This window comes from Clinocottus analis, unplaced genomic scaffold (assembly GCF_023055335.1).
Source record: "Clinocottus analis isolate CAN_PGR_092001 unplaced genomic scaffold, fCliAna1.0.p SCAF_4, whole genome shotgun sequence".
Lineage (NCBI taxonomy): Eukaryota > Metazoa > Chordata > Actinopteri > Perciformes > Cottidae > Clinocottus > Clinocottus analis.
In genome coordinates, this window is record NW_027176153.1 from 23,948,334 (window position 1) to 23,965,242 (window position 16,909).

A 16,909-nucleotide genomic window follows, 5' to 3' on the forward strand; every position below is an offset into this window, starting at 1 on the left:
TAATCAAAGCGAATGGCATATGCAATGCATAAAAGCAGTTATAATTTAGGTATTAAAGGTTTTAATTTGATGCTTTATTTGACGCTTGAATGTTGCATAATCCCAAAGCTGATTTGTAGGGCTGCAACTAATCTAGTCATTAAACATGTGTCTGTTAAGTCCAACATGTCAGAAAACACTAAAAACTACTGTTACAATTTGCTTAAGCCCAAGGTGACACCTTTAAATGTCTTCTTTTGTGCAACCACCAGTTCAAAACTCACAGATATTTTTGCTGGATATGATATAATCATCTAATAGATTCATCTACCAACCGTTTCAGCTCTACAAATGTGAAATTCATAAAATTATGTAAGTAGTCAGATATTTTATCAAAAAATAAGGTAGCAACACCAAGGTATAAAATACTCCATCACAAATAAAAGTCATCCGTTTTGAAACAAAATGTATTGACAGCAAAATGTACTTATTTATTATTAATATTATCCAATTTTTCAGAGTGATGAAGCCAGCAAATGCATGAGATTTGCAGTGACTCTATTGAAAGAACATTGTCAGATCCATGTTGGGAGTAAACAGTACAGATGGTCATACAATGAAGTGAAATATCACTAAATTGCAGTGTACATTTAATTACCCCATTAAATGTACTTAGTTTGTGAACTCTCGCAAACCCTGCGGCCCCTGAACGCACCACGGTTCGCTCCGGAAGTGTTTGGTTTTTGTATTGTTGTTGTGAATGAAGTGAGCATGGACTCCTGTCGTGTCACAAGAAGAGGTCGGTGTAAACTTTATAGTGAGATGTACAATTATTTCAGTATTCCTGAGAAAACACACTCTTCATTATCGAGAATGTCGTGGGTCTAAAAAAAGACGAAATGTGCGCATGGCGTCAGTTTCCAGCTCCTTCGTGCTAGCTTTAGCCATGTTAGCTAAATCAGCTAACTACCGTTAGTTACCGCTAACCGTTAACGCTCGTGGAGTGAATAACAGTGAGCGTATCTTTCTGTCACGTGAACACATTTCAGTAATAAATACTAACTCTGGCTTGGGGGACTGTTTTTTTTAATTTTTTTTAGCAATTATCTAGGTCATACCAATAGAAGCTAACTACTTGATAGCTAACTACTAGCTAGCTACTTGATAGCTAGCTAATGTTAAAACAAGCCTGAAGATGCGGATACTTGAGATTGGTTTATTATAAACACATGCGCAAATGAAACATGTGTATGTGATAGGGTGCTATTATTATTATTATTATTATTATTATTATTATTAATTTATTTATTTACATGAGTTGTCTTTCATCTGCAGGTTGATTTAACTTCCTAATGATGAACTTTGACGGTCTCGACGCTGGGATGGGTGAGTACCCACCCAGCCTTCACGGGACTATGGATGCAGGGATGGAGCCCTCCATGGACCCCCACCTCAACCCCAGTTTACTGCAGGGGGTGGAGCTCGACCCGGAGGGCCTCGCCGGGACCGGACCCGAGGCTGTGCACCTCATGGAGGGGATGTTTTCAGAACTCCACAGTGCCGTTTCAGAAGTTGGCATCCCGGTCACAGCAACACACTTTGATCTGCAGGAGGAAATTATCTGGATGGGAAACCACAGAGTAAGACAATGATATGGTTGTGATGCAAAATAAGTGGCCGAAGACGATGCGTAGTCCAGCCTGCGTGCTTCAGAAAGACACAGTCTGCCTCATGTTTTGTGTTATTCCAACGTATTTCTTGAATCGTTCTCTTCAGGGTCACGTAACGTCGTTCTTTGGACCGACAATGGGCCGCCATTCTTCTTTCCAAGCGCACGCGTCAGACGACATCCGACACATTCAGAGTTTGGAAACGGGCGTCCTGTTCCTTTCCAAGTGCAACCTCAAGTGTCACACTCGAGGGGGCCTTGTTATGTTTGATTACCCGTGAGTGTCACACAAGTATTGACGGGGACTGTTGTTCATAGATAGTTGACAAAGTGCAGTCGTAAAATATTGTATTCACTCAAATAATTAATAATTGTGTTTGTGTACATTCCAGGATGGATGAAGGAGCTGATATGCACAGTCTCCTCATGACTGATAACAACACCTTGCTCATGGGTGGGTTGCAAAACTACGCAGTTGAACTTGACTTGAATACTGTTCAAGAAACCCAAAAGGTGAGAGATTATTAATACCCACAAGCATCTATGCAGACAGCACTGGACCACATGATATGTCACTTTGGATCAAATAACATACAGTCCCTAACAAAAGTCTTGGCACTTATGCATTTTGTAGAAACAACAGCTTATAACCTGACTTTTTAATTAATCCATTGGTTTTAGAAATGGCTCATATGAATGCTCAAACAAATAATTTACTTCTAAGACACAAATATGTTGCATAACATGAGTGAATAAGCAGTGGTGCTGTGAGATCCATATTTAAAATCTTGTATGACTTCCATGAGCTTGAAGGACTGCATTCATGCGGTTCGACAATGATTCATACATTTTATTGATGAAGTCATCAGGGAGAGCAAAGAAAGCAGTCTTACACGCCTCATAAAGATTCTTTGGTGCTTCCTCTTTCATTCTAACCCAGACATGCTCAATGATGTTCATGTCTGCAAAATTTGACCCCTTGGATTAATTGAAAGTCAGGTTGTAAACTGTTTCTTCAAAAAGGGACTGTAGATTTAAGTGACTGACTGTTAACTTTCTTGTCATGTGTTCTCAACAGTTCGCTGTCGATGTTCCTGGAGTGGCAATAATGCGCCAAACTGGTCGTTACTTCTACTGTGGACACACTTCCGGCAAAGTAAGGACGACTTGATCAAATCTGTTTGTGAGAGAGTTTTTGTTTTCTTCTTCTGACTTGCACAACACTCACATTCACTCTGCTGAAAAACAGATCACGCTTCGGGACTTGCGCAGCTTCAAGACCGAGCACGAGTTCGACGCCTTCTCCGGCAGCCTTTCGGACTTCGACGTTCATGGAAACCTTCTGGCCGCGTGCGGGTTCTCCAGCCGGGGGATGAACGGGCTGGCGTGCGACCGATTCCTCATGGTCTACGACCTCCGTATGATGCGAGCGGTGACGCCGCTTCAGGTGCACGTGGACCCCCTGTTCTTGCGCTTCATTCCGACCTACACGTCACGCCTGGTGATCATCTCACAGACAGGTATTAAAATGTTCTGCAGTCTAGTGTTTTCCCAAACTTTTTTCTTAGGAACTCACAACAGGCCTTATCTAAAAATTGTGAGAAAACACAAAGCAAATTTGTGTGTAACCGGACCATTTTATCTGCCATTTCTGCATCGCCTTATATTATCTTGAATAGGTCAATCAGCCACTTCCAAGATATATACACATTTAATAAACTTCAACTTTGTTTTATGCATATTATAACATAATTTTAGATGAAGTTAGCATGCTCTTGTTGGCTCTTCTCATCACTAAAACAGACAGTATGTATGCTTGCTTTGTCTTTTAGATGCAGCTTGTAGATTATAAGTAGGCTACAATTATAAGAACATTACAAACATTCAGGCTCCTTCATGTGGCTCAAATGTGTACTGCAGAATTAAATGTTAAATAATAGACATGGGCAGAAATTCTGCAAATTGATTGGGCAACTCTGATAAAATCCCCGCTGCTCTGGGTCCTGACTCAGTCTTTTTAAAATGACTGTTTTAGTTTGTGTGTTTGTCGACCGTTATCTCTTTTAGTCATGAGAAAAAAATACATCAAGATGTCGTATTTTACATCACACTCAAATACTTAAATGACAACGAAAAAGTTTCCTGAACAGTGTTACCTGAAGTGGATTGTCCAGGCTACATTTATCCGTATTTAGATAATTGAGTGAACATGTTTGCGCATGTATAATATATCATGTTCCACCTCCTGCTTCTTCGTCTAAGGTCAATGCCAGTTCTGTGAGCCCAACGGTCTCGCCAACATGGCGGACATTTTTCACATCAACACCGTGGGCCAGCTGCTGATGAGTTTTGACGTATCGTCCAGCAAACAAGCCCTGGCCTTTGGGGACTCTGCGGGGTGTGTGCACCTGTGGTCCGACGCTCCAGAGGTGTCATTCAACGACTACTCCCGGGAGACCGAGTTTGCGCTGCCCTGCCTCGTCGACTCGCTGCCTCAGCTGGACTGGAACCACGATCTGCTGCCCCTCTCGATCATCCCCACGCAGCTGACCAGCACTGAGCATCTGCTGTCGGACTGGGCCACCGCGAAGTCCACACCCAGCCCCAGGTAACGCAGCACTGTGTCTTTACCCCAAAGGTTCTCAAACCTTTTTCTGTCTCCACTTTAAGGAAGCAAAATGTTCCCACCGCCCCAACAACATGGGAACAAAATGGTCCAACTTGTTGAGACTCCACCATCCGTGCTTTTTTAATGAATAGATTAAAGAAAATGTAAATCCCTTTCAAGTAAACCAGATTGCTCCATCTGACAAGAACTAATAACATGAGCAATCACTTTGTTAAAACAATGCAAATAAAGTTATATATGTGCAAAAAAATAACTCATATTTGGCTAAAAATATGACCAAGGAACCCTATTCCCCCACTGTGGGATCAATGAAGGATTCTTAAAAATAATTTAAAAAAAAAATAATTATATATATATAAAAATAATAAAAAAATATTTATTTATTTATTCTTAAAAAAAAAAAAAGTGTATATATATATATATATATATATATATATATATATATATATATATATATATATATATATATAGGTTTTTTTTTTAAGAATCTGCATCTCCCCCTGCGCCCCACCTGTAATACCTCCGCGTCCCACTAGAGGGTTGCGCCCCACAGTTTGAGAACCACTGCTTTACCCCATCTGATTGCATATCACTGGACATTGGCAACCTTACATAAAAGCAACAACACCAACATTATTCCTCTGCATGCTTAAGATCTATTGTTGTCCACAAACTTTAAAAAAAACGCGTACAATTTGTGGCTGAAATTTGTTCCCAGGAAATACGCCATTTACTCTCAGCTGTTTTAGGAAATAGATTTTTTCTTTGTTAAAAATGTGACTAATATATGTGAGCAACCTTTTTAAAGATCCACGTCTTCTGTAGGAACCCATGTGTTTGGGACTAAGAGTCACAGATAAGATAGGGAAGTTGGAAAAGTACTGATTTTTGTCTTTTCATGGGATTTGTCGACAATAGCAGTACTAAACAACGTCACTGGTTATAGTAAAATATCCAACCAGGATGTTTGACCTCACTGCGTCACCATTAGGAACTTATTCCTTTCTATTTCCTGCAGTCGTGGTTGACCAATTCTCAGTGTAACTTCATGCTTTGAGTCACATCTGGAACAATGCAGAACGCAATTTGAGCGTCACATATTGATTACATCACCAATAAATGGGTTTAAAATCCGACTTATTAGTTTTCTCGGATTAAATAAAAGTACTACAAATGTGACAAAAATGTAAATGTTGTCTAAAAGTGTCTCATGGCTCAGTCTTATGCTTTTCATTCTTTTAGCATCTCAAAGAAAGTTTCTAGTTTATCAAGTACAACAGTCCTGCAATAAAAGCTTCCCCTTAGGGAGAGTTGAAACTATTAGATATAATATTATAAACATTTCTCAGTAAAAGGGAGCATAGCTGCTTTATTAGAATGCATATGTTTATGCTTGGCGTGTATTTCAACAGCATTTTCTAAGTGTTTCTTAGTCTTTTGCTAAAATCCTCCCATTTATTAAAGGACACGTTTCATCTTAAAACATTGGACCTCATGAAAGAACATTTCCGTATTCTTATCTCAACTTTCTCTTACTTTTTGTTAGTTTTTTGACTAAAATTAACGCCCCGGTGATACTACTTAAGGCTGCTGTCAATGTCGTATCCCTCCTAATGGTCATCAGTGATTTAAGTAAAAATACATGTTTTAATATGAAAAATGTCTCGCCACAGAAAAGCGATCGATGACAAGAGGAGGAGGTCAAATCCTTTTAAGTTACTTTTCAGTTTGAGATTCATACTGATGTTGTGGTGTAATATATATATATATATATATATATATATATATATATATATATATATATATATATATATATATATATAATCAAAATGCACAAAATCTGTTTGTATTAGTGCTTCTTGCATGAGGTCCATCTTTGTTCTTTCCAACAGACGAGCTCCTCCCGTGGACCCAGAGATCCTGCGCACCATGAAAACCGTCGGGTTCATCGGCTACGCGGCAAATCCTCGCACTCGCCCTCGCAACCAGGCATGTGAAAAACACACAACGTTGATGTTGTTGTTCTAAAGCCGTCAAAATGCAACAAAACACTTTGTGTGAATGACATACGAGTCGTTGTCAACATTTCCACTATATTCATTCAGACATTTTGATGATCTAAACTTCTATATTCTGTTTTATTTCAGGTTCCTTACAAAATTAAAGATGTGGAGCTTGATTACGATAACTACAACCAGGTCCCTGAATCACCAATTGGACGTGATGAGGAGCCGCACCTTTACATGGTGCCCAAAAAGTACCGAAAGGTAGGACTCGACATACTTTTCATGGTTTTAATATGAAAGGTTTGTCATCTCTGCTGTGTATGAACATATGTTTGCTCTTGGTGCTGCATCAGGTCACAATTAAATACTCTAAACTTGGACTGGAGGACTTTGACTTCAAACATTACAACAGGACCTTGTTCGCTGGTCTGGAGCCTCACATCCCCAACGCCTACTGCAACTGCATGATCCAGGTAGGAAACCAGGACGGTTTCATTACGCTCACAAGGACCGACACAGGAGAACATTCCTGTCCTCTGCAGTTAGACAACAAATCACCTCTGGACAGATCCTCTGTGGACAAATTTTCACTTTACACACTCACATCTATATTTACATTTATGTTGATTATGTTGATTTTTTTATTTCAGTGTGTATTTATATTTTACATATTTTGCACACTCTGTTTACATTTAATTTAATTTCCTGTGTATTTATAAATATTTTTTATACATATATATAATATTTTTTATATATATAATTTTATTTTGTGTTTAGTTCATTCCATTTGGTGTCTGTAAAGTGTGTGGCGCCGCTACTATTGCAACAAATTATCTATCTATCTATTTTCTATCTATCTATCTATCTATCTATCTATCTATCTATCTATCTATCTAGTTGTTTTCTTTGTTGCTCAGTTGTTGTTCTCCTGTTTCCTTCAGGTTTTATATTTCCTGGAGCCAATACGATATCTCGTGCAGAATCATTTGTGCCAGAAGGAGTTTTGTTTGGCCTGTGAGCTCGGCTTCCTCTTCCACATGTTGGATCTGTCTCGAGGAGATCCCTGCCAGGTAAGCCGTCTGTTAAAGTTTCTCTAAAATAACTACTTCCATTGCATCATGCGTGCATTCACCAATCCAAACCTCTCCCGCCTCCTCACAGGCCAGCAACTTCCTCCGAGCGTTTCGCACCATCCCAGAAGCCTCGGCGCTGGGTCTCATCCTCGCGGACTCGGACGAGCAGACGGGGAAGGCCCGGCTCGGCCGCTTGATCCAGAGCTGGAACCGCTTCATCCTCACCCAGCTGCACCAGGAGACCCAGGAGCAGGAGGGCCCGCAGGCCTACAGGGGAGCCAGCAGCAGGTACTTCTATATATCTGCAGGTATTCTGGGTACAGTTTAGGGAAGACCATCAGGAATTTCTACTTTCTTGATTCTTGTTGTTCTGCGTTTGTACTCATGGTTGAATGCACTTCTTACTTCTGTGTAATGTGATGATCGTGAATGTGTGCGTGCAGCTCTCTGGGTTCCTCTGGCGAGTCCGCCATCGGAAAACTGTTCGGATGTGAGGTGGAGAACAGCAGCTTGTGTCGCTGCGGCAAGGAGACGGTGCGCTCCTCGCTCTCGCTGCTCTTCACCATGCATTACCCTGAACACAACTCACAAGGTGGGTTCAAAGTGCCCTTTCCTGGTCATACTGTTTTATAGCAGTGGTTCTCAAACTGTGGGGCGTGACCCTCTAGTGGGGCGCGGAGGTATTACAGGTGGGGAGATGCAGATTCCCCTTAATTTTTAATTTTTTTTTTTTTTAAGAATCCTTTATTAATCCCACAGTGGGGGAATTATTGTCTGCAAAAAATTAAAAAAAATACTACTACTAATAATAATAAATAAATAAATAAATAAATATATATATATATATATATATATATATATATATATATATATATATATAGAGTTTAATTTTTTTTTGTAAGAATCCTTTATTAATCCCACAGTGGGGGAATTATTGTCTGCAAAAAATAAAAAAAAATACTACTAATAAAAAAAAATACTTATAATATACTTATTAAATATACTTAAATAAATAAATAAATTAAGTATATTTCATAAATATTAAATATACTTATTGGGCCACAGATAACCTGTGGCCCAATTAAAAAATACATGATAATAGTGAACTGTTAATAATGTACTCATCTAACTTTTGACTCCTCAGAAAAAACGATAAAAGAATACGACTTTGTTGAGATCTTGAAGAAAAGCATCTGTCTGGAGCAGAGCACTCAGGCCTGGTGTGAAAACTGTGAGAAGTATCAGCCCACAGTGAGTCACAGCTCTCCCGTTCGGGCACATCAGAGTATCTGCCGACGCTTTTGGTCGTCTTATTTAAGTCTTGTGTGCCGCTTCAGGTGCAGACGCGCAACATCAGATGTCTCCCAGATGTTCTGGTCATCAACTGTGAGGTGAACAGCGCAAAGGAGGCCGAGTTCTGGAAGGTTCAGGCGGAGGTAAATGACACTCGTTTTGGTTTTTATTTCCATCCCGACTGTTTCAAATACATGTTATAGTAAGTCATAGTTGTTACGTAATTGTCTTGTGTTTTTTCTCCACAGTACGCCTTCAACAAGGCCATGCAGAAAGAGAAAATGGAACCTCCAAAACCTAAAGAACCGCCTCCGCCGATGCCCACCGAGTGGTGCTTGGAGTAAGATCTCCTTTAATATAATATCAGAGAGAGTTTTGCATTGTTTTTTTTGATTAATGATAGAATGAACTGTTTCCAAAATTATATAAAAGAGAGATGAGGAAGCAAATCTTTAAATTTGAGAGGCTCACATGTCTGGCAAACGTTTATTTTAACAATTGACACTCTATTTCGTGTCCATGAATTGATTTAAATATACACCACTTTCTCGTCACTGTGCATGCCCATGCAGCGGGGAGGGCCTTTGCAACATGGAGGGCATCACCTTCGACACGCGAGCGGAGGATCTGCGACACGTCTGGATCCCCGCGGCCATCAAGATGTGCATCAGCAAAAGTCAGGGACTGGAGATCTGCAGCTGGCCTGAAGGCGAGGAGGTGAACGGAGACGGAGCTACATTAAAAAAAAACGCATATTTTTTTTAATCTTGTATTCGTGCGTAAAGATTTACATGCAGCTGACGACTTGTCCCCCTGGTCTCTCATCAGTTGAGCACCGAGGAAGAGGAGGAGGAAGGTGCGTCAGTGTACGACTTGGTGGTCACCGTGCCTCACGTCCTGGACGCTCGCACCGGCGGCAACTTGGTCGCGCACATCAAAGTCGGAGAGACCTACCATCAAAGAAAAGAGGCGAGTAAAGTAACAGCTTCTGCAAACGTTCAGACAAAGTGACGTCGAGGTTCTGATCCGGATCAAAAATGTGTGTTTTCAGGGAGTCACACACCAGCAGTGGTACCTCTTCAATGATTTCTTAATCGAGCCAATCGACAAGGTAACTATGATCGAATTCTCGCTAATGAATGCTACGTTCCCAGTCACGCTAACGTAGCATGTTTCTGTTCGTCAAAGACTGAAGCGGCCCAGTTTGACGTGAGCTGGAAGGTGCCGGCCATTCTGTACTACGCCAAGAGGAACTACCACACCAGATACGACCTCCGCAGTGAGTTTTAAGGGACGACAACTCCTTTTTTGTTGCGTTCATTTATTCGCCCGCTCGCGCTTTTTGATGTTTTTTTTTCCTTCTCAGTTAAAAACCCCATAGACGCCAGCGTGCTGCTGACGGAGGCCTCGCTGGCTCGCAAGCAGAGGAAGAGCCACGCCACCTTCATCCCCCTCATGGTCAGCGAGATGCCGCAGGCCGGCGACCTGGTGGGGCTGGACGCAGAGTTCGTGACGCTCAACCAGGTGTGTTTGGTTGCCGCGGTCTGTTCACCTCACACAGGGAGAGCATGCTCACAGGCTGCACGCAGTCACCTGCTTCAATAAAACCTCATGGTGGCGTATTTGCAGGAAGAGGCGGAGCTTCGCAGTGACGGCACCAAGTCGACCATCAAGCCCAGTCAGATGTCCGTGGCCAGGATCACCTGCGTGAGGGGTCAGGGCCCCAACGAGGGCGTTCCCTTCATCGACGACTACATATCCACTCAGGAGCAAGTGAGCGTAAAAAACGCCGCCTGGGGGGGAAAAGCCCGTTTAACGCAACCGAAGTGTTGAATGTCGTAGAAACATGATGCACCGGACAAATAAACTATTACATGGCGATGACACTCCCAACATGACCTCTATCGCATTGTCTTTAAACAGTGTGTCCTTTTGTGAGTGATGAATAATACACTCGTACACAATGGAGGATCGTCTGTGACGAGCTCATTCAAGAAGAAGAAGAAGAAGAAGAAGAAGAAGTTCAGACTGCACATCAATTCTGGAAAGTTTAGCTTTTCATGAACATAGTTGGAACTGTGGGTTTCTTTTGTTAGCTTCCCATCACAGAAAATGTCCTGAACCTTTTAATTGTGCTTAGATTAGGACGACAGACTAAGAAGAAGCAACTATACCGAGTACTTCTAACATGAGAGGAGAGGCTGTATTTCTTATGTGGTGAAAGCTGCAAAGTCAAACATTAACCCTGAAGACAGCCGCTCTATCTGTGCACTTTATTTTAACTTTAATTTGATATGAAATGGTTCTGATTCTGGACGTCTGTCCTTCCAGGTGGTCGACTATTTGACGCAATACTCCGGCATCAAACCGGGAGACCTGGACGCGAAGATCTCCTCGAAGCATCTGACCACACTGAAGTCCACGTACCTGAAGCTGCGCTTCCTCATTGACACGGGAGTTCGTTTTGTCGGTCACGGCCTGCAGAAGGACTTTCGGGTTATTAATTTACAGGTATGTTTCTTCATATGGAGGGAGATTTGTGTCTTTATTAAATTTCTTGTTTGTAAGTAAATTATCTGACTGCAAATCCCAAATCTTTGCTCTCAAAAAAATTGCTCTAAAAACAATGCTCTTAAAAAAAATTGCTCTCAAAATTGTTTTTTTTTCTGGAAAACCAAATTTAATTGATTTAAAAAAAAAAAAAAACGCTCTAAAAAAACCTTTAAAAAAAATTGCTGTGAAAATTTTTTTTGAACGAAAACCCCCCAAAAAATTTAGTAAAAAAAAAAAAATCGCTATTTTTTTTAAGAGCGCAGTTTTCTTTTTAAAATTTTTTTAGAGCTTTTTTTTTTTTTTTGAGAGCGTTTTCTATTTTTTAAGTACAAAGATTTTTTTTAAGAGCAAAGATTTGGGATCTGCATTCAAATAATTTACTTACAAACAAGAAATTTGCTCGCGTAATAAAGACACAAATCTACCTTCATAATTTCACCCACATGAAAATGAAAGAAACAGACCTCAGTAACCTGTGTTTTGTTGTTTTTTTAAGGTTCTGAAAGACCAAGTCGTCGACACGGTCCACCTGTTCCATTTACCCCGCAAGAGGATGATTTCTCTGAGATTTCTCGCCTGGTACTTTCTAGGTAATTCATCTATATTCCTCCATAATTAACAGATCACACGACGACATGTCACGCGAACGCGTCGGCTCGTAACGACAAATCAGACCAGAACAGTTCCTTCAACTGTACGGAGCTTTGAAGCTTCTTTCAGCTCATTGATTAGTTGATTTAGCACCGATAGTGTGTTGTGATAGTCTGTTCGGTGTTTTCAGTTAACTCAGTGGTTCTCAGACTGTGGGGCGCGACCCTCTAGTGGGGCGCCGAGGTATTACAGGTGGGAGATGCAGATTATTTTTTTAAAGAATCCTTTATTAATCCCACAGTGGGGGGATTATTCTCTGCATGTCATCATCCTTAGTAATGAAGGAGCTTTGTGCTGCTGTGAAGCTCTGGGGCTTCAGTGCCTTGCTCAAGGACACTTCAACATGAAACTATGGGGAGAAAACAGGGATCCAACCGGCTTCCTTGCTCATCTTTTTGTGCCAAATCTTTTTTGCACATGTATAACTTTATTTGGATTGTTTTAATAAAGTGATTGCACATGTTATTAGTTCTTGTCAGATGGAGCAATCTGGTTCACTTGAAAGGGATTTACATTTTCTTTAATCTATTCATTAAAAAAGCACGGATGGAGGAGTCTCAACAAGTTGGACCATTTTGTTCCATGTTGTTGGGGCGGTGGGACATTTTGCTTCCTTAAAGTGGAAACAGAAACAGTTTTAAAACCACTGGTTTAACATAAGAAGATGTTGTGTTGTTGCACTGCATGGTATTTCAGTTCCAGTGCAAAGAAAGAAAGACATTAACGATTACAACGCGGCTTTGTAAACTGACCCTTCATTGTTGAGACGGAGCCTGAAATTCCCTTTGCGTCTCCTAGAGCTCAACATCCAGGGGGAAACCCACGACAGCATCGAGGACGCTCGCACCGCCCTGCAGCTGTACAGGAAACACCTGGAGCTGAGCCGCGGCGGCGGGAACGACGAGGTGAGGAAGGTCCTGAAGGGACTCTACGAAAAAGGCCGCCAGCTGGACTGGAAAGCCCCGGAGTCGGAAAGCGGAGACGGTCAAGGTAGCCCGAAAAGTACGATGTAACATTTAAATTCAATGCCGACGTTGAAACGATGCGGTGAATGAGTTCATGAGGAAAACTTGTGAGTGGATTGAAAAGCGGCCTCCTTCAACAGGTGCTGCTGTGTTTCCCTCTGTGATGGGGCTGTAAGCTGCACTGTGACCTCGGCCCACTCAAGAGTTTTGATTGGCATCCGCTCGTTCAGTCGGTGTCATTTTGTACTTTTTATTGTGTACGTGAAGGTCTTTGTTGTCTGTTTAGTCCACTTCAGCGAGCGGACGAAGTTTTAATCATGTCGACATTTTTAGTTTTCATCCAGGAAACATTTTTGAAAAAAGAAAAATTTGTATCGTATGTTTTTTGGATGTTTTTTTTATATAAACAGAATACATGTTTTTTTTTTTTTTTTGGTGCATGTAAATAAACTTATGAGCACTAGAAGACAGTGTGTTTCATACCTTTTTCATGAACATGGTATTTCTGAGAAGTCTAAGACATTTTTAGTTGACTAATTAATTAGTGCGGATCTCCTTTAAATGAGGCTGATATACTTTTTGTATTAACTTTTAATACTTTAAATGTCTGTTTTCCTTTAGAATTATGAATGCATGACTTTTACTTGTAAATAAGTCATTATATTGTATTCTTGTTACTGAAGAGATCTCAGCTGTTCTTCCACCAAAAATCACATTTTAACATTTTCCCAGAGTAACGCTGCCCCCTGCTGGCCGCGTGTTTCATGACGCGTTACGTGTGTGAAAGGGTGAATGAATGAATCATTAAAGCGCTTTTTGAAGTGCTCTGAAGACCAGAGAAGTGCTACACACACACTTAGTCTTGTATAGTTTGTCATAAAACATTCAAAAAATGTAATGTCATTTAAGTCCTGAATTTAATCTGTTTTAGTACAATTTGGCAAAAAAGTCGCGAAACATTGTATAGTATGTTATAAATGTAATTGTATGGAAAACCATCACAAAGTCTGAGTAAAAACAATAAAAAGTCAATATAGTACACTTTAAAAAATAGCAATGCATTTAAAAAAAAAAAAGATTTGCAACTGAAAATGTGGCAAAAAGTCAAATACAGCGTCATAAAGTAAAACCATACTATAGTATGTTAAAAAAAATACAATATGTGGTCATAAAAATGTCAAAGTATGTCATGGAAATAATTAAAACGTTAAGTGTTGCGATTAAAAACAGTTTAGTATGTCATCACAGGTAATTTAGTTTGTCATGAAAGTGATGTAGGTCATGCAAAGCCAAACAAGTTATGTCATAAAATATGAGTATAATGTAAAACAATTAAAGCAATAGTTCTAGTACCATTAAAGTCAGCATTTATAAAAAGTCAGTGTATAGTGCATTTTAGAAAATCATCAAAAACTCAGTGTATTAAGTGCTTAAAGTCACAAAAACAGTGTATTATGTTATTATAAACATTGAAAAGTCATTTAATATTTCTTAAAGATGTGACATACTAGATAGTATACATCGTTATGACATAAGTCATGAAGAATATAAAAAGTAAATTTACTTACAACTAGTTAATTTGCAAAGGTCTGGTGAAAACTGATTTTAAGAGTTAAATAAATGTATTGGACATATTTCATGAATTAAAAGTGAACAGAAAGTTGCAGCTTATGGAGTCAAAAGCAGGGATTACGTTGAATTACTGCAGCTGTGTAATCAGATTAAAACCTCCTGGTCTGCACACCTCAGCTTCACATCTTCAGTCCAGTGAGAGAAAAAAACAAAAAGCATACAGTCAGTATTGCAAACTGTTTATTCGTAGTAAATGAAAAGTGTGCAATTCATTCAGTGAGTGGGGAGAAAGAGAGAGAGGACGGGGGCGTCGGGGACGGTGGATGATGTCTTTGGTCCGTAATCTGGTGGAGGAGATGTTGTTGAATTTGGTGGGAGACAAGAAAAAGGCACTTGAGTTTACAGTTGTCTCAGGAAAAAAGTTGTGTTGAGAAGGACGACAAACTTTCTACTGAAAGAAGGAACCAACGAGATGTTGAACCTCCGTTATGCCGACTATGAATATCACATACAAAATGCTCCATGTGAGCACAAAATATAGCTACATAAATGTATATATACAGTAAGAAATCAGAAAATAAAGGAGAGTGGGATCAAGAAGAAGAAGAAGAAGCGTTGGATTTATCCCTTTGGAGTTCTTTACAGGCCGACGGGGGGAAATAAAAAGGCAGAAACTTTAAAACAGGATATACTTATCTTTGGTGAAAACCTAATATTTCTACAGTTTGGAATGTAAAACAAAAAGAAAAAAGTGGCGACAGAGTCAGATTAAATCTCTGAATGAGTCTCGAGTCGACACGCTGGAGATGCGTGAAATAAAAGCTCATGTGTTCATCATCAAACTGCAGCCCCCGAAAACCCCGCCGATAAAAGTCTTTACCTCTGAAAGCGTTTCAGGAAAAAAATAAAATAAAAGAGTTGGACATTTTTTGCTTTGCGCCTCTTAATTAAAGTTACAGTTCATGAGTTTAAGTTGGCTCATAGCTAAAGGAAAATGAGCGTATTTCACAAAATATCACTTTTCTTTTCAGTCAAAACATATGCATGTTTACCAACATAACTTAATGCTCCTCTCTCCACCACATTAACTTCTATAAGGACTAAAAGTAAAGACTTAAATCTCAAATGTGAAGAAGAATCTCCCTTTGATCAGAAAACCACGAAGAAATAAAAAGAAGGAGAATGTTTTTCTTCCAAAAAAGACGAAGGAATACGACACGTCATGAAGTAAATGCAGCAGTTATGTGACGACGGTGTCGCAGCTCCACAAACTGTCTGCAACACGACTACAAGAAGATAAGAATCCCTTAAATAAAGAGCGACAGCGAGGAAACCAAGAGAAAACAACCGGACGCGACGATGAGACTTCACCTCAACAAAACGGCCTCAAAGCCTCTCGGCAAGCAAAGAAAAGAGACGAGAAAAGGTCAAATCAATACAAGCTTCCTATGCATTAATCAGTTTCTGATTCTATGTTCACATACAGGATAAAGTGAGAATATATTTTTAAAAAAAGAAGAAGAAGAGGAAGAAAAAAGATATTATTCTCACACATTTATATAAATCGCCTGCTCTTCAAGTACCGTCTCGAGAAAAAGGCAAACGTGAAGTCTCTCCGTGATTCAAGGCAAGCGTGTCACTAAATATGTCGTCCGAGTGCATGAAACATAAAGAAAACGCGTGCGCGTGGAAGAAAAAACTCATCCCTAATAAATGTGGAGGACTGAAGATAGAAGAGCGAGTGGACAGTTTGTGTTGTGATGGTTTTCATCGTTAAGTGATGAGCCCTCTCTTTGATACAACATGATGGACAACGAGCCAACACACACACACACACACACACACACACACACACACGGGAGGAGCGACACAATGCCGTCGGAGCCGGTATTTAAAAATAAAAAAGGAAAAGCTTGACATTTTGGGGAAAGGTGCATTGTTCATCTTCTTGCATATGAAGGTCGATTTGTGTCTTTTTTACACGAGCAAATTTCTTGTTTGTAAGTAAATTATCTCCAAATCTTTGCTCTCAATTAAAGAAAGTGCTCTCAAAAAAAAAAAAAAAAAAAAAAACGCTCTCAAAACTAAAATTCTCCCTTAAAATATTGCTCTATAAATTTTCAAAAAAAAAAAAAAAAAAATTTTTAAAGCATTTTTTTTTAAAACAAATTTGACGTCTGAGAGCCATTTTTTTTTGAGAGCAGTTTGTTTTGGTTTTAGCAATTTTTTCATTAACAAATTTGAGTTCTGAGAGCGTTTTTTTTTTTGAAGCAATTTTTTTAGAGCATTTTTGTTTTTTGAGAACTATTTTTTGTTTTGAGAGCAAAGATTTGGAGATAATTTACTTACAAACAAGAAATTTGCTCGTGTAAAAAAGACACAAATCGACCTTCATACTTGCAGAGAGTTGGACGACACGTGTGACGCCGCTTCCTGTCAGCGCGTGAAGAAGAGGAGCTCAGCTGTTTTTATGAAGACTGGAAACAAAAGCTGCAGCTGGCTTTGCACACACGAGCAGA

At 39.8% G+C, this 16,909-nt stretch overlaps 1 protein-coding gene across 1 annotated transcript; it reads left to right on the forward strand.

Moving 5' to 3' along the window:
- The first annotated feature begins 705 nt into the window (after positions 1–705).
- On the forward strand, positions 706–13,284 carry pan2 (poly(A) specific ribonuclease subunit PAN2). Its single transcript, XM_068598042.1, has 26 exons — positions 706–778; positions 1,315–1,619; positions 1,756–1,925; positions 2,041–2,161; positions 2,727–2,804; positions 2,898–3,168; positions 3,911–4,256; positions 6,170–6,266; positions 6,425–6,544; positions 6,637–6,756; positions 7,225–7,353; positions 7,445–7,644; positions 7,800–7,948; positions 8,501–8,607; positions 8,694–8,792; positions 8,898–8,989; positions 9,222–9,366; positions 9,478–9,618; positions 9,701–9,760; positions 9,838–9,928; positions 10,016–10,173; positions 10,279–10,422; positions 10,981–11,160; positions 11,699–11,792; positions 12,652–12,855; positions 12,959–13,284. The coding sequence occupies exons 2-26, from the start codon at positions 1,332–1,334 to the stop codon at positions 12,991–12,993; spliced, it is 3,639 nt and encodes a 1,212-aa protein (XP_068454143.1). The 5' UTR covers positions 706–778; positions 1,315–1,331; the 3' UTR covers positions 12,994–13,284.
- Positions 13,285–16,909: the final 3,625 nt, after the last annotated feature.

Bases quoted from the DNA above. Each gene is read 5' to 3' on its own strand.
- pan2 (XM_068598042.1), top strand. From the start codon at position 1,332: ATGATGAACTTTGACGGTCTCGACGCTGGGATGGGTGAGTACCCACCC. The intron at 6,267-6,424 runs GCATGTGAAAAA...GTTTTATTTCAG, and splicing joins GCACTCGCCCTCGCAACCAG to GTTCCTTACAAAATTAAAGA. The intron at 7,949-8,500 runs GTGGGTTCAAAG...TTGACTCCTCAG, and splicing joins CCCTGAACACAACTCACAAG to AAAAAACGATAAAAGAATAC.